The sequence below is a fragment of the Trachurus trachurus genome, assembly GCF_905171665.1.
Source record: "Trachurus trachurus genome assembly, chromosome: 4".
NCBI lineage: Eukaryota > Metazoa > Chordata > Actinopteri > Carangiformes > Carangidae > Trachurus > Trachurus trachurus.
This window is the reverse complement of record NC_139898.1, coordinates 17,386,370-17,413,538: the sequence shown is the minus strand read 5'-3', so window position 1 is coordinate 17,413,538 and position 27,169 is coordinate 17,386,370. Positions and strand designations below refer to the sequence as shown.

The 27,169-nt window shown below is 42.4% G+C and overlaps 2 protein-coding genes across 2 annotated transcripts in view; both read right to left on the bottom strand.

Moving 5' to 3' along the window:
- Positions 1–322: 322 nt before the first annotated feature.
- Positions 323–5,447, bottom strand: use1 (unconventional SNARE in the ER 1 homolog). Its single transcript, XM_083969662.1, has 8 exons — positions 5,329–5,447; positions 3,896–3,945; positions 3,512–3,590; positions 3,168–3,320; positions 2,987–3,002; positions 2,824–2,851; positions 2,455–2,617; positions 323–976 (listed from the first exon to the last, which is right to left on the bottom strand). Exons 1-8 carry the CDS (start codon positions 5,425–5,427, stop codon positions 794–796), a joined length of 771 nt encoding a protein of 256 aa, XP_083825788.1. The 5' UTR covers positions 5,428–5,447; the 3' UTR covers positions 323–793.
- Positions 5,448–8,295: 2,848 nt separating this feature from the next.
- LOC310984884 (myosin IXB) overlaps positions 8,296–27,169 on the bottom strand; it is a 58,965-nt gene continuing 40,091 nt past the window's right edge. Inside the window, exons 9-42 of the mRNA XM_083970245.1 lie at positions 26,997–27,126; positions 26,822–26,911; positions 26,209–26,325; positions 25,934–26,068; positions 25,341–25,462; positions 25,056–25,197; positions 24,530–24,725; positions 23,902–23,977; positions 20,868–20,907; positions 20,632–20,754; positions 20,453–20,533; positions 20,012–20,122; positions 19,494–19,619; positions 19,237–19,386; positions 18,944–19,113; positions 17,651–18,838; positions 16,884–16,959; positions 16,613–16,725; positions 15,739–15,857; positions 15,077–15,270; positions 14,879–14,986; positions 14,597–14,767; positions 14,290–14,331; positions 14,081–14,192; positions 13,108–13,181; positions 12,761–12,953; positions 12,402–12,530; positions 12,058–12,163; positions 11,730–11,861; positions 11,460–11,583; positions 11,147–11,197; positions 10,171–10,286; positions 9,929–10,068; positions 8,296–9,436 (exon numbers count right to left, since the gene is read on the bottom strand). Of these exons, the coding sequence (XP_083826371.1) occupies positions 8,895–9,436; positions 9,929–10,068; positions 10,171–10,286; positions 11,147–11,197; positions 11,460–11,583; positions 11,730–11,861; positions 12,058–12,163; positions 12,402–12,530; positions 12,761–12,953; positions 13,108–13,181; positions 14,081–14,192; positions 14,290–14,331; positions 14,597–14,767; positions 14,879–14,986; positions 15,077–15,270; positions 15,739–15,857; positions 16,613–16,725; positions 16,884–16,959; positions 17,651–18,838; positions 18,944–19,113; positions 19,237–19,386; positions 19,494–19,619; positions 20,012–20,122; positions 20,453–20,533; positions 20,632–20,754; positions 20,868–20,907; positions 23,902–23,977; positions 24,530–24,725; positions 25,056–25,197; positions 25,341–25,462; positions 25,934–26,068; positions 26,209–26,325; positions 26,822–26,911; positions 26,997–27,126 (5,539 nt within the window). The 3' untranslated portion in view covers positions 8,296–8,894. The remainder of the gene's footprint in view (positions 9,437–9,928; positions 10,069–10,170; positions 10,287–11,146; positions 11,198–11,459; positions 11,584–11,729; positions 11,862–12,057; positions 12,164–12,401; positions 12,531–12,760; positions 12,954–13,107; positions 13,182–14,080; positions 14,193–14,289; positions 14,332–14,596; positions 14,768–14,878; positions 14,987–15,076; positions 15,271–15,738; positions 15,858–16,612; positions 16,726–16,883; positions 16,960–17,650; positions 18,839–18,943; positions 19,114–19,236; positions 19,387–19,493; positions 19,620–20,011; positions 20,123–20,452; positions 20,534–20,631; positions 20,755–20,867; positions 20,908–23,901; positions 23,978–24,529; positions 24,726–25,055; positions 25,198–25,340; positions 25,463–25,933; positions 26,069–26,208; positions 26,326–26,821; positions 26,912–26,996; positions 27,127–27,169) is intronic.

The window sequence follows — 27,169 nt, the reverse complement described above, 5'->3', positions numbered from 1 at the left end:
CCTATAAATGGTTGATAACACTATATAATGTAGTTGTTAAGAGATTTAAGATTTTATCAATGTATTTTTCCAGCAATTTTAAGTCTTAAATTTTAAGACAAATAATGCACATTAATTTAAAATGCCTTACACCAACATTACAGTGTGTTATAAACCAGTTATTGAATGTTCATATAGTTCTTATAAATAATAAACAGTGGGGTTAAAATGATGTGTTTTAGCTCTTTATGAGTCAGATTGTTTTGGACTCAGTTGAAGTTAATGACGCTGTGGATTTCCAGGGCAACGTACAGCAGACGGTGGACGGTTCATAAACTCTCTCTGATATATTTATATACATATATGCATGATGAAAAATAACGTTCTAATAAAGCCCAACTTTGACTTTATTCCCCTAAGTGAGAAAGTGCATACATGAAGCCAATGGCTCGTAGCCGCCCTGATGAGGGATTAAAAATAATTAAGGCTCAGCCCCTGCTGTCTGGGTATTAAGACTATGAGTAGCTCTTTACCTCGATTCGTCTTCTGTGCTGTTTAAAAAAATGAATACTGATACTTCAAACCACTTTCTGCATCTTTCTTTCATCAGACTGTTTCAAAAAGGAAGGATTTCAGGTTGAGAAGCGAAGTCTCTTTCAGTCCCTCAGACTGAGTTGTTTTGGTTCTGACCACTACTGATCTGTATCACACATACAGACATGCTGTGTAGATCTATGGAGGCGTATGTAGCTACTGCTCTTGTAAACACAGGAGGATGTGGGACTAACAGTTCAGGACTGTGAGGACACAGTCATCATCTGAGTCTGGGGAAGATTCTGATGAAGAGGATCATGCTGATAAAGGTGAAGGAGACCAGGATGAGCATCAGCCACAGAAGCCAGTTGACGGACTTCTTGGTGTGCTGCTCCAGTCGCTCCGACTCCGTCTTCAGCTTCTCAAAGTTCAGGTCCGCCTGGCGCATGGAGTGGCTCAGAGTCTGCGAAATGCCAAGATAAATATTTGGCGGTCAGTCTGTTTGGTGAAATCAATAATCACTGATAAACTCATTTTTAGTCCGCACAAGGTGAATTCACAGGATTGTGGTGGTGAATATCTGTCTCATACTGCCCACTTGTGGACAGACTCAGCTGAGGCATGTGACATTCAGAGGAAAAAATATATTAGTGGCACAGAAACACATTAACCTATTGATGATATAAATATTACCAATAACAAATGTCACATATAAATCTTTCCAAATCCAAATATAAAGAAAACATCCACATAACTTTCCTTGTGTTAATGTTGAGCTGTGACAAAAGGCTGGGCCATTAAAGCAGAAGTGAGTGATATATTTGTGTTAATATAAGTCTTAAATAGTTATATCTTCCGACAGCAATCACTTACATAGAGTGTTTGGACCGAAACACGGGTCTCTCAGTCCCTCTGCTCTGCTCTGAGCCGAAGAGAAAACATTTATCGTATCCTACAGTTTTTATCCAATGAGGAGAGAGAACGGCATGCAGGGCTGTGTGTGCAGCCAAGGAACGCCGTGAATGTGGTGACGTAGCGACGAGGACTGTTATGGTGCGTTCAAGGAAACTCGTATTTTTCCGACCGTGAAGTGGTACCAGTTCGATCTGGTACGAGTTCACCGGTCGGAAGTTACGAGTGGCCGTTATAGTGACTTTCACCGGTAAAACAGGTCGGAAAAACACGAGTGGGTTGCCTGAAACGCTACAAAGTCGTAAGTTGTGACTTGAAGCTGTAATTTACGATTTCAAAAGCCTGCCTGGAACGCAGCATTAGCGAAAACGACCGGACCACTTACTTCTGCTTTAACTAAAATAAATGAACAGCAATATTCTTATATGTTCTGTAAAAGAGCTCTTTCTCTCTCTTTAAAAATAAACTGTAACGTCCATTTGTCCTCCAGTCACTGTCCTAATCATTAGCCCCTTTCACGCAGCTTGTTTAAGGCTGTGTGACGTCTCTGTAAAAAGGAGGGCCAGCATGGCGCAGACACGCCACACCTTGACTTCCTGAATGCTGCTGTGCTACACAACATGACGCATGGGGGGCGCCATTATGTTGGCTTTGATTCAGCTTATTCTTAAAGCCAGTATTGACCTGCAACATTTTCACACAACATCATCTATGACATTAATTACATTTTGTCCTCCCTGATCAACACCAATTTGTTTCTGTGCTGCTAATAATTGATAATCTGCTGTGCATTAGTTGAATATTGACCAACCCTTGTCTCATTTAAACCAAATGAAATTAAGTAAGAAACAGGCAATGAGATGTATTACTTAGATCTGTGTGGTTGGTGTCATTCAGTCTTTACAGGGAAAATCTCACGGGAAGGTAAACGTTATCATCCCAGAGGGGCACAATTTGTGGAAATGTACAATATTTTAGTAGTAAATTGATTGGGGTGTACAGTGTTATGATGAATACTGTGACACTTACCTGGTTGTCCTGTCGGATGATGTTCTGTGCCGCCATGGTGTTGTTCTTCAGATTTCGGGCCAGGTGGAGCATGTCCTCCGCCAGCTTCTCCTGCAGGTTGTGGTGATGCTGTAGGACGGCGTCCAGCTCTGCAGCAGACTGACGCTCATCCAGAGGAAGACCTCTGCACACAGCGAGACAGTCTTATCATAATCAGCTTCATTTAAGGCTTGATATGAATATAAATGAAAAATAAATGTATAGCTTAAAACAGCTGAAAATGATCCTGAACATTTTGGATGAAATCACTGAATGTTACACACATTGATGTATCAATAATATGGGTATACACATCAGTAGTTCTTATTGATTTTTTTTTTTTTAAAGTACCTTCTGTTTCTTAAGTCTGCCTCTGTGCCTATGAAGAGGAAAGAGTTGGAAGATTAAAAACACATTTCCAGAATTATAGTTTGTTTAAAATAAATACTATAGTAGACGCTTCTCAGTGGAGAAACTGAACTAAGTTCCCTTTCACCTGCAAGATAATTCTTACCTTTGCCTGACAGAGCCTGTAATGACACAACAAATGAACATTTATTAGTTAATTAGACATTCAAATTTCTGAATCATGTTTTTCTACAGTTTCCAACATGGTAAGGACAGACTTTTTGGCAATGTATGAATATAACAAAGGTTTTTAGATTATAAACACGTCAGTCTTGTGCTCATCCTACCGTGCCAAGAAGCTCGTCTCTCATCTCTCCTGTGCACCGAGCCTTCGTCTGCATGTGAACAGTTTTACTGGCAGGCATCCGCTCATTGGCTATTGTCGGTGTTCGCCCGGGGGCGAGGAACTGATTGGCTAAAGCTTTTTCTGTTGGTGAAGACTGTGAATGAGAGAAGGAAAGACATGAGATCAGACAAGTGCTCCAATGAAAGAGAGAGAGAAAAGAGTCACATGAAACAATCAAAGGTTACACAGTATATAAAAATGACAATATTCAAACACATCTAGTACATGTTGCGGAAAAGAGAAACACATTTAAAGGCAATGAATGCGTAAAAGAACGACACTGACCAGTTTCTCTGCCTCTAGGAGTCCTTTCAGAAAATCTACTTTTCTTGTGTAATCAGTCAGGACCTCTGGTGTGGGTTTGCTGGATAAAAACACACAATATTTCTCTTACATCTCTTCATAAATTCATTGCATGGTCATGAACGGAACTGGTTTGAGCAGTGACACAGGTACTCTTTGTTCAAATAACACTGGAAAACACATAAAATAACAAATGTGAGATCTACATGCATCAGAGGGATTGTGGTTGGAAAGTGTTAATCTTAAGATGCTTTTCTGTAGGTGGCCCAAGCTGGCAGTGAGCATTTGACAACCTGGGTATACTGTATGTTTGTTACAGGTAAGCAATAATAAATACATTTAGACGTGAAGAGTTGGTGGTGTTACCTCGGGTTTTTCCTAAGAGCCACCAACATCTCTTCAAGGGCACCAACATACTAGAGGAGACAAAACAGGAACAGTGATGACGCTATTTCTTTAAATCATGTTTGAACAGTTGGTGTGTGTGTGTGTAGCTGTCTTTAATAAAATAAGACTAAAGCATCTCTGAAAACTTCAATACATTCTTTGAACTAGAGAAAAGACATCCATCTAGTCCTGTCTATGAACCCCCTAAAAGTAATTTGCCACCTCATTATAATCTACAGTATTTTACTTTGAGATCAGGGCTGGTTGCTCTAAAACACACTGTAATGATGATGAATGATTTAGCTCATCAGGTCCAGGTCTAATACACAACTGGATGAGGCTTCATGCAGGTTCATGGCGGTGTGGAAAAATGCTGCATCATTTTTTAAGTCAGTGCCAAACATTTACTGGTTTCACCTTCTTAAATGGCAGCAGTTGATGGTATTCTTCTTAACCAATCAAAGACGAATCAATATATTTTAGCTTTTGGAACAGTTATTATCAGACTCGGGTTAAGATGTAATCTGTGGCTGTGTTAAATTTGACAATAACATTTTTTAAGTTTCTGGTGGTATCTTACAGAAAAAACTATTCACTGGTGAAAATAACTGAGAGATTGAGTCAGAGTTGATCAACCTGATGGTCATTTTGGTCGTTAGGATGTGTGGTGCTGTTGTTTCCAATTGTTTGACCACTGCCAGTGGTTTAGTCTATGTGATATGCAGGTATACGCAGTATATTCACTTAAAATGCATTAATATTTCAGTATGCCCAGCCCACTACAACAAAACTATCTAACTATAATATACCGTTATGTGATACAGGTACAGGTACTACACCATCACTGACCACTACACTGACATAAATATCAGTGAGCAAGTAATTAAAAACAAACTCTCAGCAAAACAACACAAAGTAACTGTAGCTACAGTCTAAACTGGCTCGCTTTTTCCTGTGTTTAAACCTCTTTTAAGTCTAGGGTTTAAACCATGCATGTATTACAAGTTCTTATGATTCATCCATAGTTTAAACTGGTGGTTTTGAGTGATTTTAACGTGGAGCTCCGTTTACATGTTATCCGTAGCGCTGATAACGGTGGGTTCACCTGTGCTCAGGAGCAACGCGACGTCGTTTTCATACACTGTCACTCGTATAGAAAACTAATTTAGCATGTAGCAATGTAAGCACTCAACCAATAGTTCAATTGTGAGACATTTAAATGTTGTTTCAAGAAATATAACGCTGCTCCTGTATTTTTTTCTGTCTCTTCTTTTCTGTCAGTGACGACGTGGCTAACGAGCCAGTTGCGACTGACAACAACACCGACGACCGTCATGCTAACTGCAGCTCAGGAAGGTCAGAAGAAAACAAGACGGAGCGGCGACTTCTCCTCCCCGGCGGTGTCTCCTCACCTTCTCTAACCTCCACTCCGTCTCCCCTCGCTTTTCCGAGGCGATTGATTCACAGCGAGACAACAACCTGATAAAATTAATTTCTAACCTGGACGCCATGTTTGATGCTGACACACCGTCGCAGCGGTATGACGTAACAATCCTCCCCCGATGCGGTGACGTCCCCGCTGTTATAGCCTATTATGTTCATTCAAAAAACATGAACACAATCTGGCTACCCGCTTGCTACTATGTTAATCATGAAGATCGCGCTCTTGAACACCTGATGCACAACAAAAATGTGCTAAATCAATAGCCTACCTATGGTCGCTCCTTTTCTAATGGAACTAAACTCTCTCAATTTGATAAACAACAAAAAAGTAACACATTGAGTCACTACTATGAAAAGTTTTTTTTTTTCCTGAAGCTTCTGACTGACTCTCTTTTTGTTGTTGTTTTATTTTCTCTATGTGTTTTATTGTATTCTTTCTCCCTTTTGTACCCATCTTTGACTTATTTATCTAGCCTATATTTCTTCAAACTATATTTTTGTAATGATCTATTATTATACAAAATTTTGACTACCGTATTTGTGTTATTTGATGTGCCTTGTATACTTGCTAAATGTACATGTCATGTACAACCACGACCATAGTCTATATTTACCGTCTTCAATACACTTTATAAAGTTGTGTATGTAAAAGATCCAAGATTTAATCCAGAAGTATTATTTCCCCTTTTCATTATAGAAATAATTTCATGTGCGTGTTAAATTGGGCTTCTGGACTCCCGCTTACAACAACGTACACATTTCTTTTTTTCTTTTTAATGAGTTGAATAGGCATAAATTGTGAATAAATGAAAAGTTAAATCGACTCACTGAAGTAAATTAATCAATTTTAAGAAACACAAATTTTCTCCCTGCTTGGCTCTGTTGGTGATCTAGCTTCTTCAGCTACATAAGACAGGATAATGTATGTAGCTAACCGAAAAGAAAGAAATTATAAAAAAAAATATAATAACGGGAGGATCTGCAATTTCCACTCAGAAAACAGTTCTGGTTAATATTATTGAGGAAAATGTGACGGGCTCAAGACGTCTGTCCGACAACCCATTTCTCTGACCATACATTTCTTTATTTTTGCGACCTCCCACTTCTCCGTGGCCCTAACCCTTAACCTTACCCTTAACCTAACCTTAACACTGTAGAATGGGTAGTCGGAGAAATGAGCCGTCGGACTTTTGGGCAGTCGGACTGATGTATGCTCCCCCTCCCTCATCATATAGCCTAATAATGCAGAGAACAATTCATTTAGGGAGGAGAGTAGGCTACGATCAGCAGGTCTGGCTTAACCGAAATTGTGTAATATAAAAAACATTCTCACCAATCTCCACTCACCATCCCTTAATGACAGCACAACCCCAGAATTTTAGATTTTTTTTGCAAATGAATTAAAAAAGAAAAACTGAAATATCAGACCCTTTGCTGTGTGAGACTCGTGTCATGCAGGTCATTCAGGTGCCCTTAAATTATTTTTTTCATCTTTGAGATGGTTCTACACCTTCATATGAGTTTCGCTGTATATAATATGATGGATTGTTAAAAAAATTTGGCAGGCAATCATCTGCTACACTCAACAAGGTGTTTTTGTAAAAGCTGACCATCAGTGAATACAACAGACCAGTTTATGTGCTGCCAAACTGTATATGGAGTGTAAGATGCTTCAGTCGTGGACAGACTCTCACTGTCACCACCACTTACCTGTGAGAAGACAGTCAACAGTCAGTTAATATTAATAGTTAATATGGAAGAGCAGTTAGTTCAAATAAAATTGCCCTGTAGGAGTTGTGAAGATGCTAAAATAAATAAGATATTACTGAATGTCAAAGTTTCAGCAAAAACACTGATCCTGTGTTTTTTTTTAACAATGATAAAAAGCCAATTTACTACATTTGTAAATGTAGTAAATGTAAAAATCTAATCAGCGGATCACAGGCTTGCACTTTTTTTTTGACTCACCCCTGTGATAATATAGATGTGTTTTCACACTGAATGTTACTTTATTCCAGAAATCAAAAATGTTTGTAACCTGCCTGTAAATGAATTCGTAATGAATCCAATACGTTTGTGTTTATAGCATTACTTCATATTACTAGTCAAAATATTGCAGGAAAGTGGATATGGATCCCATGATGGGAGGTCTGTCATCGCTCATTGTTCACATTAAAAAAAAGTATGTTACAGAATATTTACCCTTTAATAACCTATATGTTTATCATCTACTGTATAAAATGTGTTATGGCTCCAAAATTAACACTGAGGAATTTTTCCAACCGCTCCCAATCAAACAACACAGCAGAGGATGTTACAAGCATCATGTTCTGTATTTCATGTTAATACTAATAACCTTTACAGCTCACGTCATTCAATCCCAACCATGCACTCTCTGTTACACATTACACATCTTCCTCATAATCCAGACAGACTAGCAGACATCATACAACAGCAGTCAGAGGGGAACATTAGTATTACATTTCATACAAAGCTGAAATGTGCTTCAGCAGAAGCTGCTCATTACGGGACAGTCCACAGCTGAGTGAAGCCAAGTTCATTAGAAAAAGGGGTAAAGGTCGAGTTCAAGGACTCTGAGCTTTAAAGACATCATGGCACGGCTGTTGCATAATGGCCGGTGTTTGTGTTTTTGTTTGTGTGGTCTCGAAAGGAAGAAAGTGGCGTGTGCTGCTCCCATTTCCCTTTGCTGTGTGAAGGCGATGGCTTCCTATCTGGTGTTTTGCTGTGCGGCAGGTCGAAGGTGAAGGTGGACAGACTGTGGTCCTTCTGTACAACGGTCACACTGCTCATGTCTAGGTCCTTGTTTTCGAACATGTCCGTCCCGTGTCGGTTCAGTACAATAAACACAAAACTCTGAAACTCTTTATCCCAAACAACCCCCCCCCCCCCCCCCCCCCCCCCCCCTCCCACTACGAGCACTGTTCACACAATCATGACATGAGAAATGAGTTTCTTGTTCAAATTATTGTACAATATCAAGGCACTAGCTAACATTTCAGTGAGCATATTTTGCTCATTGGGGAGAACTAAGAAATAAAAGTGCGACTGGAACATTTATCATTTCCTTGAATTAGCAAAACTGAGTTAAACAAATATACCCCCCCCCCCCCAAAAAAAAAAAAAAAAAAAAAAACAGGAGAGAAAAAACAAAATTCCATCATTACAAGGCTACAGAAAATCCAGCCTGTGTTCCTGTAACCACAATTTATCAAAATGATTGAAAAGGTGCTTGGCAACATGTTGTCCGGTCATTTTTACTGTAATGTTGGACGAGACTTTACACACATCAGCAAGTTCCTTGATTAGTTTCCCTCTGACAACAGCATCAAACACCCTCCACTGTGTCTCACTTCTGTAGAGCCGCTGTGGCTACAGTACATGTCATTGTGTTGATTTTGATCCTCTCCTGGCTTTCTACCATCCCATCATTGTCATCTGTTGCAACATTGCACGCTGTTCATGGTCATTTCCTTTGCCTGCTCCTCACTTCTCCATCTTTTCTGTTTTGTCCTCATCAGACATCATCTTCCGGGAAACGTATGCTGGGGAAAGAAAAACGTCTCTGGCCCTCTGAGGCTTGAGTCTTGTGGTGCTGAGGAGAGTGCGTCACCAAGGAGATGGATGTGGAGGAGGAGCAAGTGGAGGGAGGGCAGGAGGAGAAGCGCAGCTCGCCCTCAGGGCCGTCGATGTACAGCGACTGAGTGCTGTCTTTACGGCGGCCCGGCTGCTCTCTTCTCCTCACCACGAATTTAGGAGCTCGGTTTCCGGGAGGAGTGTGAGTCGGGCTCATCATGGCTGCGGGCTGGGAGGCAACGCCTGGGGGGAGTTTAACTGTGTCTGGGATGATGGGGTTGCGGCGTTTCAGCGGGTGCCTGAAGGAGAGGCCGGAGGATTCTGAGGTCGTAGAAGCGCAGCTGGACAGGGAGGAGGTGGAGCTAGCAGGGGTGAGGTTCGGCAGAGAGATGCGCCCCATGAGGGTTTTAGGTCGCTGGGCCAGGTCGGGTGGTTTGGGTGGACAAATGGGCCTGTTCCTCCTCAGATGGGGGCCACCTCGTCCTGGAAAAGAGGAAGGGTATGGAGAAGAATTGGAAAAATATTATTTTTCCTCAATGCAGTAATCCAGAGAGAGTGAAGACCGACGGAAGATCATGCAACCATGTTATCTACCAAAGAACTAAGATCAGTGAGGTGCAATTAAGCAAACATTTGCTGTGATAGGGTGTGCCAAATGTTAGATCAATTCATTTGGATTAGGTTTGAGCATGCTTCTGTACCACACATGCATTTACATTAGACATGCATACATGGGTGTGCAGACGTATGCTAACAAACACACACACAAAACACACAAACACGGTTGCTGTTCCTCCAACCTGCTTTGTTACAGAGCAGACGTCACCGCCCCAATCACCATCACTGGTCCAAACCTGCACCACAAAACACAGGAAGGGCCCAACCCAGTGGCCCCCCGTGGTCTGGTCAGAAACCCACAGGTGAGTGAGAGAAAGAGGTAGAAGGAGAAGAACGTCCAGAGCTTTTAATACTGACCTTCAGGCTCCGAGCTGTGGGCGGAGGAGCGCTGCTGCTCGTCCAGGAGGCTCTCGGAGCTCAGTGAGGCTTCAGAGTCCAGGTTCTCCTGGTCTGAACCAGGCTGCTCCATCTCTGGCAGGCGATAGGCAAGATCCTCTCTGGAGGAACAGAGGATAAGTACATCAAAGAACATAGAGGCAGGAGAGAGATGCTTGTCCTCTGTTGAACACAGAAAACAATGACAAAGAGGGCGTCTTTACTTCTCCTGTTTGATGGACTTGATGCGCGCCATCAGGTTCTTCTCAGCCTCTGTGTCCGAGTCCAGAGGCTCATTCTCAGGGACGACGCTCAGATCAGAACTGACCTTCTCATGCACCTGTGGACGACAGAACATCACACACTGACACCCAACTCAACCTGAAAGTGCATTCATTCTTTTTAAATAATAAGCAACAAAAAATGTCAAATAGCCATAACACAGAAATGGCTTTGACCCAAATCTGAAACTGATTCCAAAATTTGTTAGTGAGAAAAGTGAGAAGAGCAGAGTGGACGGTGTTGTGTGGTTGTCATGCATCTACACATAGTTCTTACAGCACTTCTGTGAAAAGGAATATATATATAAAGGGAGAAGAGTAAATGCAGTGACTAAAAAAACAAGCTAATAAACACATTCGCCCTTTTGTGAGGAGGTTTTTACAAAGGCAAACTGTTCATAGTTTTGGTAATGAGTAAAGAGGACACATCACCACAATCCAGATGGGTTGAACCCCTCAACAGCTGGAACAGCACTTTCAGACCTTTGTGATGTTCTCTCAGTAATAAAATGGAAATGGATATAAAGACACCAGAGCAGCACAAAGGCAAATACACATCATTCCCATCAAGCTTTGCAAGTTAGGTCACTGTCGTCCAAAGACGGCAATTACAACACCAACCCAGAAGAACTCTCTTTGTCACGAGAATGATGATGACAGCAAATCCTCCACATCACAAGCAGGACCTACACCAGACTAACAGCAACATGCAATCTGCTACCAGTTAGTAAGGAAGAGGAAGAGGTATTAAGGAGAGATGGATGAAAACCAAAAGAAATAAATAAATAAATAAAAACACAGCCACAGCATCAAACGTCACCCACGTCTAACATGCCATGCACAGGTGCTTCTACATGGCACGCTACGGCACACTACGACTACCAGATCTACTGTACCAGGAAGACTCAGTGATACATACCACCACTCCTTTGTAAGGAGCTGAGAACCTGAGAGGTAAATGCCAGTAGTGCTAAGGAGAGACAAGGAACATCGGCCATGTTACCCATGTAACTGCAGAACGACAGCTTCTGATACTGGGGTTGTTCTACCATGTAAATCATGTGGAAAAATGACACGAACTAGCACAGTCTGTTTCATAATAATCCATAAGTGACAATTCCTTCCTTTATATCCTGGCTTGCTGAGCATGTAGTCTAACTGTTGCCTTGGTTTTGAGAGCACACTGAATCAAAGACAGGTGATCCAGAGAGGGCAGGGTTTTTCTTCCTCACCGTGTTTTGTCTCTTGAGTTTGAGCTGGTTAACGGCCAGAGCCTCGGCGTACTCCAGCTGCTCAATCTCCTCCATCTTCTCGTTGTAGCGTCTCGTCTGCTCATTGATGAGCATCTCTAAACACCTACAGAGGGAGGAGAGAGCATGGTGGTAGTAGTAAGTGTGTGTGTGCTAATTTACTTATGCAAAGGGCGTACATGTTATAAGGACGAAGCACCACGCAGGAAAATTATTACTAGAAGCTGTATGAGAAGATCTTGCAAGTCTTACGTGGTTGTCTTGGCAACATCCTTCATGCTGAGCAGCGGGTCTGCGCTGTCTGGACAGCGCAAGATACATGGGGCAAAAACTATGGCCAACGAGTTCGACGACATGCGGTTGTGGGCCTCCTCTTTACACACCCTGCAAGGAAATTTATTAGGTACTTCTTCATAGCTGCATGTAAATATAATTCATTTTTTGATTTAAATACTTTATAAAAGTCATGAGAATAAATGACCAGCAAAGAAAAAAATATGTAATCTAATGAGTGAGATATTTGGATGGCTGAGTAACAACCGTGTTAAAATACTCAAGCTCTCGATGAGAGGATCGCTACCTGACGAGGTGGAAGACAAGTCTCTCCAGCGTGTTGAAGTTTGCTGTAGGAAGCTCCTCCAGCACTTTGTAGACAGCATGAAGCTGCTCCTGCTTCTCTGGCAGTTCTGCAGGAAGGAGAAAAACAATAATCAATCACAGGCAATAAGTCCTTTACATTCCTAAAATGTATATATTTTTTTAAATTCTCAAATCATGTGTAATTAACCTTTTTCCACCGTAAAATATCAAAATGTAGACTCCTCTGGTCATAAATAATACCCAGCCAGCAGCAGATGAGAGACAGACTGAGAAGTGAAGTCACACTGTGAAATGTTGCCCCCTGGTGGGGAGCAGCCTGCTTACCCACTGCGTGTAGGAAGTCACTGTAATGTGTGAAGGTCATGAGTGGGTCCGGCAGCTCCCTCAGCCACTGTTTGACCAGGCCTGTCACTGTGTGGATGGGGTAGTCTTCAAGGCAGACTAGGTGCGGGTCTAAACACATCAACAATGATACATTAATAAAAAAATCTTTTTACCTCATCATAACAAAAAGTTAAGATACCATGAAAGCGCAGTTAATCATTACTCAACTAGATTTAGGTTTTTTGGGGCATTTCTCCTTCACATTGTCTTGGATTCTATGTTACATCTTTTTTTTTTTTACTTTTTTGATATGTGAAATAAACAAACAAACTGTAAACATCATAGAGAAAAGGTCTAACCAGTCTCCAGTCGCTGGTGCAGCTCTTTCATCCTGTTGGCAGAGCCAGACTTGCGGTAGATGCCTTCGGTGTAGAGGCCGTTCATCTCCACATGCTCCAGCATCATCTCCAGCACCATGGGCACTGGGTTCTTATCGCTGGTCAGGTGACACACCCGGACCCCAAAGTGCAGCCCGGCAGCTTCTTCATCACTCTGTGAATTCAGACAGGCAGCAGCTGGATCAGTACCATATGAAGTCTACTTGTCCATTTACAATGTGGAAGAAATGTAACTAATATTACTTGAGTTTAATATTACTGAGTTTCTTACTGGGTCAGAAAAGAAATGAACATTTTGATATTCCTACCTTTTTGGCACAGAAGGTGGAGCAGTCAGTGACTATTTTACAGATGCACTTCTTATGGCACACCATCTTACAATCTGAAAGACAAAGTTTGAAAGATGTATAAATTAGAAATGGTACAGAGGTACAAAGTAGCAACGGGAACAGATTTGATCAAATCCAGGAAATATCTTTTCAAGTCAGCTTTTGCTCAAGTGTAACCCATGTATTTCCTTTAACTGTAATAAGAGGGCCGCAGACTGTCGTACTTGGACAGAAATTTCTGTCCTTGGTCCACTACTCTATAAGATAAATCAAAGAGAGGTTGACCATTTCTTGTACGTAATGGACAACAAACAGCCTCTTGAGAAAATGACACACCTAGAGTTACCTGTAGAAATGACAATGTGGAACATCAAACTGTTGTGTCATTATTTTCAATGCAAGAGTCTTTGTTAGTGTTGTGTGACTCATATAGTTGTCATTTCCCTGTCCAGTGCCTGTGTTATTTATATAGCAAATAGACTTATGTACATCTGAGCACATCTGGTCTTAAAATAAGTTGTGGACAAGGGTGTTGTTGGTGCATGGCTATACTGATGTAATAGTCAATGGTGTAGTATTTTACTGTTATTTTGTTGTTGTTCTTTTAATGAGTGCATTACCAAGAGAGCAATCTGCCTCTAGGTGTAAAACACTATGCACATTATAGCAGCTATGTTCCAAGGTACAAGTACATCTGGCTTTTAAAGGGAATGGGAGGCGGTACTCTGGTTTATTGCATGTTATGTGCAAAACACTACCACAATCACTGAAGAGACACCCTTTAGAAGCATGCCTGGCGTGATAATTGCTTTTTCCGTTGTTAACATCGCAAATGTCATATGGACACACCCTATACATCTGCCATGTGCTTTAGATTGTATAGATCTCTCAGTCTAAAGGATCTGAACACAAATGAGAAACAACAAAGAGTTTTGTTGGGGTATTAACTCACAGCTGCACATGTAGGCCTTCTCCATGCCCCAGATGTAAGAAGTACACTGGTCACACGACTGCACAATGTTGACCTGGTAGTTGACAAAAACATGATCCAGGGGGCTCTCCATCTAATGAGACAGACAGTAACAATTAAAAATCATTATGAATAGTGAAATCAAATAATTTGTTGTGGATGAAGGAGAATTATTAACTCTTCACACTTACACTTTTATCTTTTTTCCTCCTCTTTTTCCGAGCTTTAGCCGGCTGGAAGAAAAACAAAACAGGTGTGAATATGTTACATATTATCATCACATCATATTTGCAGCAATTAAAGTAAGAGAGAGAGGGAGATAGACTTTATAGTCATTGCATATTTTTATACAATGAAATTAGGTTTGGCAACAATCCTCACATCTTAGCAGCCTCACAATAAATATAGAATGAATAAAAATACTTGATAGAAATACCAAACCATTATAGACACAAGTTCATCAAAGGAGATGAATAATAACACATCTCAGTGTTTCACCTTTGCAGGTTCAGCTTCCTCTTTCTTCATCTCTCCTCTGATGAAGCCGTCCAGCACCGACTGGAACAAGTTGACCACAAGTTGAACTTCTCCTTTCTGCTTGTCGCCCGCCAGGTGGATCACCTTGTTCTGGTAGCCTGTCATCAGACCTTTGTAGCCTATGGTGGGTTTCTGGTGAGATTCATCAGAGAGGAGAGAGAATGAGGACGAGGAGAGGACAGTGACACAGAACTTTGATCAGTATGTTTCATGTGTGTGTTTTGTTCATAGAGAAAGACTTACTGTGAGGGAATACATGGCTTTGATATTCTCTCTGAACTGCATAGTGGCTGTAACAAAGATGGCCTCTGTGGCCGACAGCTGCTTCCCCCTAGAGCGGAAATCATTGACCTACAGAGAAATACAAGATGAGATATGGGTTAGCAGGTAAATAAGTCAAGATTATTTGGTATATAGAAACAGTTTTCTGCTTTTATTTACCTGGTTGCCTAGAAACTCATCCAGATGCCGTAGCTCATTAGCATTAGTGATCTCCCGGTCCAGTGAGGCGTTCCACTGCTCTGACACTCGCGTGGCACGACTGATCTTTATAGAGGGGTTGCGGCCAAAACTTTTACCGGCACGGTCGCCATGTGGATGGGAATGGGGCCGAGATGGATGTCCAGCCGTTGGCACTGAAAAGAAAAATATTAATATCGTAAAAATCAGTTACATAAGGAAAAATGTATGATACAGTATACACACAACTAATTTTTCCCCTTCATTTACAAGCTCAGACTAATGGAGTATGTGCACTATGCATGAGTACCATAGATGAAACAAAACCCCAAGTGAAGTTATTTTGTTATCACTGGGCATGATCCTGCACGGGTCAGTGTTTTCTCAGAAAGCAAACAGCAGGATTAGTTAAGGCCTGGGAATAAAAAAAGAATAATACACCTGTGTTTTCTTCTCATGTCATATGCAGGGAACTGCAGCAGCTCGAGTGCAGTTATTGCTGGTTCAGTTTTGATAAAGTTTACTTTGGGCACATGGAACTCAAAAACAGAAACCAAATTAAAAAAAATCTCCCGCCACAGAAAATCCTACAGAATTTAACAAGGACAGACTCAATCTGTCTGCTGCCCATTTGTATTAGTTACCTTCCCCTCCTGTTGGCTTTTCACTGAGAGTCAGAGCAAATGTCAAGTCTCCGTTGTCTGGAGTTTGGGCCTCTTTGTGGGGTCGCTTTTTCAAAATCTTGCTGAAGAAACCACCCGACCTGCAGGGCAGAGAAACACAAGAAGCTGTGACGAATACCCATAAACCCTGTGTAACTGGAAGAGGACCGGTATCAGTGTGGATTCTTTATATCATGTCTCACAACTCATACTTTGTGTTACTGACAGATTTGTGTTCTTGATAATCTGCCTGTATGCGGGTCCCTGGATTGTTCCTTGGCAACAGACAAGCAAATACAACAGACGAGCAAAGATGTCCAGTATTTAAAAATACCATCAAAACTGAATTATCCTGCAACCGTCTGCATTTTAAGTACACCCTACTCAAGCTCTGCTCCAGCACTGTCACCATAGCAACAATACAAATTAAAAACAATACAATCCGCCTGATGTTTCCCTCCGATATAACTTTGGCCCGTGACTGAGCCTTCAGCGTATATTTCTGGCAAAATGAATCCATTCAGAGTAAATTCAGTTAGCAGGAATTTCTGGCCGCGAATGTTGCAACTAAGAGTTCAGGATCATTTTGGTTGAACATGTTTTCCCATGAATCCGACTCAAGCTGACATCAATATTGCTCAAGAGGAAAAGTGAGAATGCCTGAGTCACTCATAATTTCTCTCATTACAGATTCTATCTTTATTGATACTGGACACATCATGCTTTGCTTCACCCATCTCAGTCCATCTCATTTTTCAAACAAATGTAAGGTCGTATTTTACAGCAACCCTGCTTATCCAATCACAAGCCTGTGTCTACAGTGTGTAGGCCAGTACAGTGCAGTGCAGTGCATTACTTGTCTGGTGTGGATGGGATGCAGTGGGCTGAATCTTGGTGACCAAAACCATCTTGCTGTTTCCGTCTGAAGGAGCTTCCCTTTGAGCCCTCACTGTCTGAGGGGGAAATTATCTGCAGGACAGAAAAAACAAGAAGAAAATAAAAACTTGTACTTGGGGACATTTGTAGACAGTTGAGGCTGATTTTTGTAAATTCAAATGTAAAAAGATATATATTTGTGATCTTTTATAATAGCTTTGTGCATTAAAATAAATTAATATATAAAATACCTCTCTGCCTGACACAACGCCAGCTCCCTCAGAACATGGAGACAAACTGTCAATTGATGACGAGGCTGTTTCACTCCTGCAGATAGACAGACAAATGCATTTATGAAAAGATAATGACAACGGAAAGGGTTTATTACACAAGTTAACGAAATGTGGAAAATGTTTGTCAGAGGATTTACTGTCACTGCCCCTCTGCTATTAATAATATAAATAATGTAAATATGAGTAGGAGTATTTGGTAACACTTTACTTGAATAGGTATTCATAAGATTGACATAAAACTGTCATAACCATGACATAACAGCTGTCATAAACATCAATGAATACTTATGACAGCTGTCGTTAAGTGTCATTCGGTAAGTTATGTCACTTCTGATGCAAAGTTGACATTATTTGAGATGTCCTTGTTATGAGAACTTGACATCATTTTTAAAGTTTGGCAATTAGGTCTGCTATGACAGTTTAAATTGTCAGAACAAAAATATCTCAAACAATGTCAACTTTGCATTAAAAGTGACATAACTTACCGAATGACACTTAACGACAGCTGTCATAAGTATTCATTGATGTTTATGACAGCTGTTATGTCATGGATATGACAGTGTTATGTCAATCTTATGAATACCTATTCAAGTAAAGTGTTACCGAGTATTTTTCCAAATTTGCCAAACTAGGCACTGTCATTTATTTGTAGGTGTAAATAGTGTAGTGTCTAACGTTTATACACAAGGGGAGATGTGAGACTGTAACCAGAACAGAAAACGTACAGGGGTTTTTTCCTCCTTTCCTCCCGATTGTGAGGCGGAGGAGGGCTGGTGTTGTCGGAGTAATCTCCATCACTCCTCCTTCCCTTCCACTTCTCCGGCTTCTCCTTGATGGCCCCAGGACGGCGCTGCAGGTTTACAGAGCCACCGTCCCCGACGCCGTTTCTCTCGGGCCCGGGGTCGGCGGGCTGCAGGGACAGAGTGGATGGACGAACGGGACCAGAAGCTGGAGGAGATGATTTCCCCTCCTTCTTCCCTCCCTTGTCTTCCTTCATTTTCCAGGCTACAAAGGTGTACTGGTCGAGCTCCTTGCTGTCGGACCGCTCTTTCAGCTTCGAGGTCTCCGGGCTTTTGCTCTTCGGCGGAGTCGTTTGGTCCTTGCTGACCGCAGAGGAGGAAGAGGAGGAGGAGGCGGCTCGATCCGTCTCTCTCTGGTTGTGTTCCAGCCCCCTGCGTCTCCTCTGCTCTCTCTTCTCTTGGCTCCTGGACGTCTGGCCCCTGTTGGAGGCAGCTGGAGGTTGTGCTCTGTGTTGTTCGGCGTTGGAAGGTGTGGAGGTAGTGCTGGGAGCCTGCTCATCTGACCCCTGACCCGGGGGCGTGGAGGCGACTCCATCAGAGGGCAGATCCGGTCTTGAATCCGACTGTCCTAGTGTTTGGTTCTCTGAATCTTCCTTCTCGTCCTCCTCCTCCTCCTCTTTCTCATCCAGCTGGGGTCCAGCCTCAGCCAGGGTACCGTTGGTCTCTGAATTTAATTCCTCCTCCTCCTCCTCCTCCTCCTCCTCTTCCAGCTCTTCCCTGTCCTGTTCCTCCTCCTCGGTATGCGACCCTGTTTTAACCTCTCCATCTTCCTCTCCTTTCTCCTCCTCTGTCTCCCGGGCAGCGTCATCCAGCATCTCCTCTGTGACCAGCTCTATATCTGGATCCTCTCTTGTTTCAGGTTCTCCTGCCTGTCCTTTCTCCTCTTCTTCCCTCTTTTTCTGTGCTTCTTGTGCTTCTCTAGCTGCCTCCTCCTCCTCTGCTCTCTTGTGGGCCTCCTCCTCTTCTTCTTTTCTCCTTGCTTCCTCTTCCATCCTCCTCCTCTCCGCCTCCTCTTCCTCTGCTTTTCTCCTGGCCTCTTCCTCCTCTTCCCTCCTCCGCCTTTCTTCTTCTTCTTCTGCCGCCTTCTGTTTTATCTCACGGATGGATTGACACCTGTAAAGTACAAGACGTAAACATATTAGGCAAAAATGTTATTAGCACATTACATGTCCCTCGAGGGTCCAGCCAATAGTTTCTCTACCATACGTGTGTTTTTACCTCCGGCGTGCTGAGTGGCCTCTGACCAAGGCTTGTATTTTGGTAGCTCCCTGTTTTTGGCGGTGGTACTCCAATCTCTGTCTGTGCCCTCGCCACACAGCCTGGATCGCAGTAGCTGCACGTTGCCTTTGCTCTTCTTCTTGTTCTTTGCAGTACCTACGCCATGAACGCTACGAGACAGAATATCACGACTGTAACTAAATTCCCTTCTTAATAACAGAAATGAACAAAAGAATCAAAAAAAAGTGAAATATATTGACACGACTGTCCCAAAAAAATGCTTTGTCATCTACCTGGATCAAGCTAGCTGCCCGCCTCATGTCCAGAAACTCTTGCCTCTGCAGACGAGCTCTGAACCACCGCTGAAGGAAGATGATCTTACGCATGACATCCCTGTGCAGCGTGTCCTGCAGCTGCTGTCGCTCCAGCTCCTTCAAGAACACCTAAGCAGAGAAAAACACAGAGTTGAATGACACTCTACATTGAGAGAGAAACTGACGCAGACAAGAACGAGGGTTTAAAAGGTGAAGTGAAAATACGAACAGTCTACCTTGGTTTTGCCTATCTGAAACGTGGTGGGGTCCAGGCCCATCTTCTTCGCGAGCAGCACAGCGATGTCGTCTTTACAGGCGGTAGCATTCTTTGGCAGCAAGACTCCAAACTGCTGGATAAACTCCTGCAGGGGAAAGTAAACAAAGGCAACACAGATGAGAAATGAAATGCTCAAGAGAGGACATGTGGTAGTGATGAATGATCAAAACCTAATGAGCAATGTTAAACATTATGTATTTTACATAATGATGTCATCCTCAATAATTGTATTGTTACGCTGAGAGACAAATTTCAACATCTGGGCTGAATGCGTGCCAAGGCAGCAGCTCTGAGTGACTAACTTTGCCTTAACTTATGCTCTGACGCTGTCTTCATGTGCGTTTGTATGTAGTACAGTATTATTACAGGCCATGAAATCGGCTTGTATTCACCATCAAAGTATGTACCTGGTGTGACATTATAAATGGTGTTATTATGACGTGGATTTTCCAAAAACGAGGAGTAACTTTGCAGTACCTGGAATGTGTACTTGGCTCCGTAGCCCGACCTCCTGATACGAACAGTTTCCAGCATTCCTGTGTATCTCAGCTGCTGAACCACCAAGGCCTCGTCCAGATGCATCTCCTTCTGCTCATATATAACAACACAAGAAACATATTTGGTTATACTACAACACACACATTTACCAGGTCAACAATGTTCATCTTTTCATTGATTGATTGGACCAAGCTAATCTACAAGCTAATGTACATCTCAGACAGATTTTTTTTTATTGAGTTTTAAAACATGGGAAATAAAACCTTGCAAATATCAAAGATAGGTGTTTCAAGAGAGGTATAAAACATTACATTGCATCACTGTAGACACAAGATTCCCTCTTGCAGAGTCCTCAAGCTGGAAGGAAGTGTCAGTATTTGAGCAGGAAAGCAAAGAACAAATAACATGACAAAATCTTACCTTCTCAGCATTGGAGCGGATACAGCGAATAAAGAAAGGCTCTGCTTTGTTCAGAGTCTCCAAGAGCTTGGTCAGAGAAGTCTGGAAAAGAGTGGGGTTTGCTGAATGGTCAAGACTGCTAATGGGAGTGTGTGTGTGTCTGTGTGTAATGAGTACACTGCTGGGATTTGTGATTTTACCTGGAACTGGGCACTGATACTGGGGGGCTTCTTCTTCTTGTGCAGGTGGAGCAGAGACTTGGTAGTGCGATCGTGTAGCGTCAAACTCACAATGAACTTCAGAGACCGAGAATCCAGCAAACTCTGCACAGCAGTGATACAGCAAATTAATCAGACAAAAAAAAAAAAAACAACTTTTATGACTTACTTTTTATATGTAAGTAATTTTAAGGTCTTTGGTCTTTTCTCAGTTTTACCTTGGGGATGACCTGCTTCTGTTTGGTGTTCTTGTTTTTCCTGTGGAGAGAAAAAAAAAGACGTGGGGTGAGTTAGAGGGAGTGAAGTGTTAAAAGCTGCGGCAGAGTGATGGAACGGAGCAGTGGATGGAGTGTGATAAGCTGGGTTAGTACGGATGGATGACTTCTTCATGCGCTGTCAGTCAGTGATGAATCAAGGGTTGCACCTGGAAGGCGGAAGGAATAACAGGAAGAGGCGAGGCATGAATGAGTGACGGGAAAGGGATGGTGGAGAACAAGAGGAGGGAGTTTGCTGCAGGAGATGGGAAGAAAGAAATCTATTCTGAGCAGAGACTCAACATACAGACAGACATGCTCTCTCTGTTTTCAAGAACACATAAATAGGTCCAAAAGAATGGATGCTCATATTCACTATAATGCTATGTGTCAGACTGCAGAACTTTGTACATTGTTACATGCTGCGAGGCCACTGATGCTCCAAAAGACCTCACATGCCAGAACCGTCCTCTGATGATGTTCATGCAGCAGTTAACGAAGTGAGTATTTAAGGCATTTTTATCTGTGGCCTTCAAGAAAACTAGACAGTATGAGAGAGAGAGAATCCTGTGATGTCTGCTAATGATGGTGTCAATATTACATGTGACGTTAGTGCTCCATTTAGAGGAGTGGCTACAAAGGTGACGGCTAAACTGGTTTAATGTAAAACGTTTTTGGTGGAAAAAAAGTGTAATTTAACATAACAGGAGCATGTTCTGCCTGAGCCGACAAGACCGGACTGATCAGGAGAAGAGCTGATGCCAGGTCTGTCTGCAGACTCACTGAAGGACGTGTCGGGGGAAGCGGAGGCGACCCCAGGACTGCAGCAGCTTGCGAGGGTCCTCACCATCCAGCTGCAAGTTCTTAATGGAGCTGATGATCTCTGCATGCATGTCTCTGATCACACCACAAACAAACACCCAGTGTTGAGAGGGAGGGGAGGGTAGAATTAGGAGAACGATTGGAAAAACCCACAAAAGGAGGAAGGAAAAGGGGGAAAAAAAAAAGAGAAAAACAAACCCGTAAAGCGGGGGAGTGACACAACACCACTGTTAGGACACCTTAGAGGAAAACACACCACACCGCAGTCACCCAAGACAAGAACGCACACTGCAGGATAGTTGGGGGTCTGATATCAAGAGAAACTTCTGCTTTCCTCTTCTGCTCATCCATGAAGATTAACCCACTTAATGTATTCCCCCACTGTTCATGTTTATGTACGTGGAAACCACAAGACACACCAGACCGCCCAACCATGCTGCCATATCCTTTTTTAAAAAACATAAAAAGAAACACACAAACACACACACACAAAGAGACACTGGAGCATGTGGGGGTTTGTATTCACACCCTTATCACTGCCACTGTGGTAGTTAACATGCAGAGCTGAGTTGACGTTCAGTGTGGTTGGCCATCTGTGTCCATGCTGGGGCTGTTACTGGTTGTGTGACTGTAAGTTGTTACAGGTGAGGTTTTTTTAGGGGAAGTCGTGGTCCTTAAATCGGGGCTGGTGTAACACTGGACATCGAGTTCCATGAGGTTAATGTAGAGACTTATCTATCTCTTAGAGCTTATCCATGCAATGATTTTCTATACTTACCATGAATGACCATGAAAACAGAGGAGGCAAGGCAGGGAAGGAAACATATATAGTGAATCTGACCTCTAACATTTCAGTTAATTGCACATCTGGAAATGACTGGATCATTCAATACTGTATTTAAAGGGTCGACAATCAGGTTAGGTGTTCAAGTCTTTTAAAAAAAACACAGCCCAGTCATTTCAGATCTGAAAGCAGAAAGCAGAATGTCAGAGTTCACGGGGCCAATTAATCTAAAAATATCCTTTGTGGTTTTGTTCCCCTCTGAGAAAGCTCTCCCAATTCTCTTTGTCTATTTGACTAGGGGTTCCTCATACGTGTATGAACACGTGTGCTTCCAGCCATCCACCGTTGATGTAAGTAATCCGGCAAGCTAATCAGAGTAGGCCAGCACAAACACCTTCCTGTGCTCTATACCAAGAATAATAAACGTGAGAAAGGAAAGAGATTATCGCAGCTACAGAAATGATGGGGATAACAGTGAGGGAAGAGAGGGAATGCAAAGTAAAGGGCAACCTGGCTGTACTGTGTTGTAATGGTGTACTGCACTTCCTTTTAGGAAACTTGATTCCTAGAACAGGAGACTGTGTTAGATCAAATGGCATACTAAGAGTTCAGATTTACTCTATGATGAGGGCAAACTCAGAAGGGAGAAAACCAGTTTTCTTTTAGCCCAAAGAAGCACATTTCCTTCCTGCTTGGCCTCATGACTTCATTCTTTATCCCCTGTCCACCAAATTCACTTACTTCTTACTCTCATAGCTAGCAAAGATGTCTTCAAAGGCCTCTAGAGGGCGCTCTTCTGAGTGATCAAAGTAGAAATCGAGCATAGAAGCTCGTCTGTGGAGGGGAGAGGAGAGAACCGCACACAGTGGGGTCACCAAAGGGTGGAGAGGATATAGGTGACTGAGATGAGGTGAAGGAGGTTTTGTCTGTCAGGCTGATGCCAAAACATGTGTTTTCTGTGGCTTCAGTTCAAATGACTTGTCATTCAGCTGAACAGTTTACAGTAGGTTTTTGACATTGTCCTTCCTCATCTCATCCAGTACCACAAGATAAACGAGGAGTTCCATAGTTCACCAGCCATTTTAAACATTTCCTTCACCATCAAACTGGGAAATGTGTCACTGTAAAAACGTATGTGTGGAAGAAAAGAGGCAGTCACATGAAGCCTGGGTTTTTAGTTGATCCTGTGTAAAAATAATCGGTCTGTGCTTTGTGAATGAGAAGAGACACTGAGTTATTATATACACATTCAACAGGACCAAGAGTCCTCTCCATGTCCACAGGCACGATGACGACAGGTGTCTCAGACCTAACAGTTAAAATACAACAACAGCCAAACACAACAAAGATCAAGTAAGACAAGTTTTATATTCATTGATGTATCTCACTTACTTATACATTCTTTCTATTGGGGCATTGGACCGTTGAAGCTCTCCTAAAGGAGTTCTGGAGATTGGACGGACGACACCTAAAACATGACACAATACACAATACACATCATTTACAAGCAAAGCAGTCAAATAATCATAAGCAGGATTTTCTGGCGACATGAATATTGATCAGAATCACATGACTGCAGCATTTCTTTTTCATTTTAATTGAATTCAATCTTGTTAATCCACATAAAAAGGCTCCTATGTCAGTGGGCTAACCCTGGTAGCACAAAAATAGTCTGGAGGATTGAGAATAAAGCCTCGCATTCCTGAACTCCATATTCCTCTATGTGCTGACCTGAGAGGCTAATTACAGAGCAGAGAGACTGCAAATGTCTGAGGCTGTGGTATAAGCTGCACTAGTGGTCTGAGGATGCAGCTATGATTAAAATTTACTAACAGCATTTGTCAGTGAATCCCCATCTTTTAATTCTGATATATTGATTTTCAATATTTGTCTCATAGAATCAGCAGCAAGGTCAAACATCCATTAAACCTTCCATATTGAAGACACGATCCTTGATAAGCATCAAGTTTCAGGATGTTATTAACCAGGATGGGCCGACAGCCATACACTGATAATGTACCTGAAGTTTTGGATGCCCAGGATCGGCCAGCCTCATTGAAAGCAGCAATTCCCCTGATGGTGGCACGCAGGATGCCCCAGCGAAACATGGCCACTGGGTCCATGCCAATGAGCTGCCGCACATATGCACGGTCACTGCTCCGCAACAATGCCACAATGTCAGGACGCATGTGGTCTGTGTTCTTCTCCCGGAAATCCTGGTGGGGTCAAAGACATCAAGAACTTTACAAAGGCCACTATCAACGTGTAAAAAAAACAGGTCCAGGTTATATTCAAGTGTGAGTTTAAGAGTAATTGTAACCCCTATAACTTTTAGTTCAAACAGGTTCATCTTGACCTTGTTCATAGATAGTATCAATAGGTTCTTTTCTTCTGTTCTTTTCGACAGTCGACATGTTCCCACTATTGAAATACGTTTAAACCCACATGACCTGAAGAAAATAATTATTGATACTAACTACCCTATAACTTTTGTTTTCCTTTAACAGAATTGGGTATTGTCATGTTTCCTGTGGCCTCGTGCTTACCTTGATTTGATATTTGACTTTTCCAGCAAAGTGGCGAATGACAAAGGCAGGCTCCATGACTGGTGTGGGGACAAAGTATTTGTTGCCCTGGTGCTGCTGTTTGAACTTGGCTAGTAACGTCTCATCAGTGGCACGGGGAAAGCTGCAGCACAGGCACAGAGGGGAAAGGGCAGAGAAGGAAAAGTAAAGACCAGTAAATGGGTAGCTGCCGCCAAATCAAAACAAACATTACTCCCATCCAGACGTGAATGAATTGGAGTGAATCTCTCTACAGCTGTGTCTTACTTGCTCTCCTCATCCAGCAGGTAAAGCAGGCCGGTGGGCTTCTTGCTGATGAGATGGATACAGCCCACGTTGTCCGTGTAGTCGATGTTGTGCCAGGTGATTCCCTCCGCTTGGTACTCCTCCTGCACAAGGCAGAGCAGACCATTTCAATAAGCCAGTTCATCCGTGAAGTCATGCTGGGAAGTTTGGCAGTTTTACTGACGACATTTTAACCTAAATTGTTGAGCCAATTCATGTCTAGAGGAAATTGTAGCGCCACGCAAACAACAGATGAAATTGTTTTTTACTGTGTTTTCCCAAAAGATGGAGCAATATAGTTTTTTCCAAGTCAAGTCCGACCAACTAAAAAACTAAATATTACATCTTTGATTTGTATTCCTGTGAACACTGAAAGGATAAGATGTAACTTTCCCTCCTTTTAGAAACCAGGAATGTTTTAGATGAGTCATCGTTTTGGCAGTCACTACTGTAAACAAAGAGCAGTGAAGAGTTGTAGGGCTGAATTGCAAAGAGAGAAAATCTTCTGTTTGCGTCTGGTTCATAGTGACATGTAAAATGACTGTAAGATGAGGGAAACACACTAAACCACTCACCTGTTCCAGATTGAAGATGTGATGGTTGAAGTAATACTGCAGCTGTTCGTTTGCGTAGTTGATGCAGAATTGCTCAAAGCTGTTTGTCTCAAAGTCCTCAAAGCCAAAGATGTCCAGGACGCCAATGGACAAGCACTGGAGAGCGGAGGGAATGAACATCAGTGATGAGCAGGAAGGGAAATGTATGAAATACATCAATGACAAACACTACGTTTTATAATGTGCAGATAGATCAGTTTCCGTGTGTTTTTTGTGAGACTGTGTGAGAGTCTCACCCGGACAGATTCCTCCATGTCTTTTTTGTTAAGCAGTGCATGATTGATGCGAAGGACGATCCAGTCAAACAAGGCGCTGTACAGAGATTTGGCCATGGAGTCTCTGGCTGTTATCGCCTGATGAGACAGAGAGAGAGAGTGAGAGAGATGTATATTGTGATGGGAACACAGAAAGAGTTCGACAGTGTGTGTTAGAATGAGACATACTGTAATTATGTGTATGAGGACTTCAATAAAGAATAAAGATGGAAAAATGAGGAAGTGTGACATCCGTTGTTCAGATGTTCTTATTTTGCACATCGTAAAATGAAAGGGAGAAAATATTTTGGTGTAGTTGCACAAGTGGTGTGTGTGCCACTTGTTTATTGTACATGTTTTTGTGTGTGTTTGCTCCTCCCTGATAGATAGATAGATAAATAAATAAATAAATAAATAAATAAATAAATAAATAGGTTAATAAAATCCTCAACATTACACACAGAGGGGTGAAGATAAAAATGCAGAAAGTCAGACTGAAGAAGCAGACATACTGTACAGAAATGCAAGACAACATTTACATTGTCATTACAGTAATGATGAGTTGCGTAACGATGTCTTTCTGTCTGGTGCCTACCTCTGAGTGACTGTAAGGGAGGATCAGTTTGTCATTGACCGTCACCGTTTTCCTCTTCGTCAGCGCCTCGACCAGCAGCTCCTCTTTAACCTGACGGGAACACGCACAGTCACCACACAGCTCAAAGGAAAGAGTGTGGAGTCACAAAGTCACGCGCAAATACAGTATATCTCACCTTTAGCAGGTCAGAGAGCGTGGCCAGGACCTCCGGTGGTCCCACGTCCAGCCCCTCGTCTCGACCTGTTGACTTCCTCCTGTAGGTCACGTTGCCCAGATACAGGATGGCCGAGAGGACAGAGAAGATCCTGCAACACAGTCACAAGAATTATTTAAAGCGACAACACATGG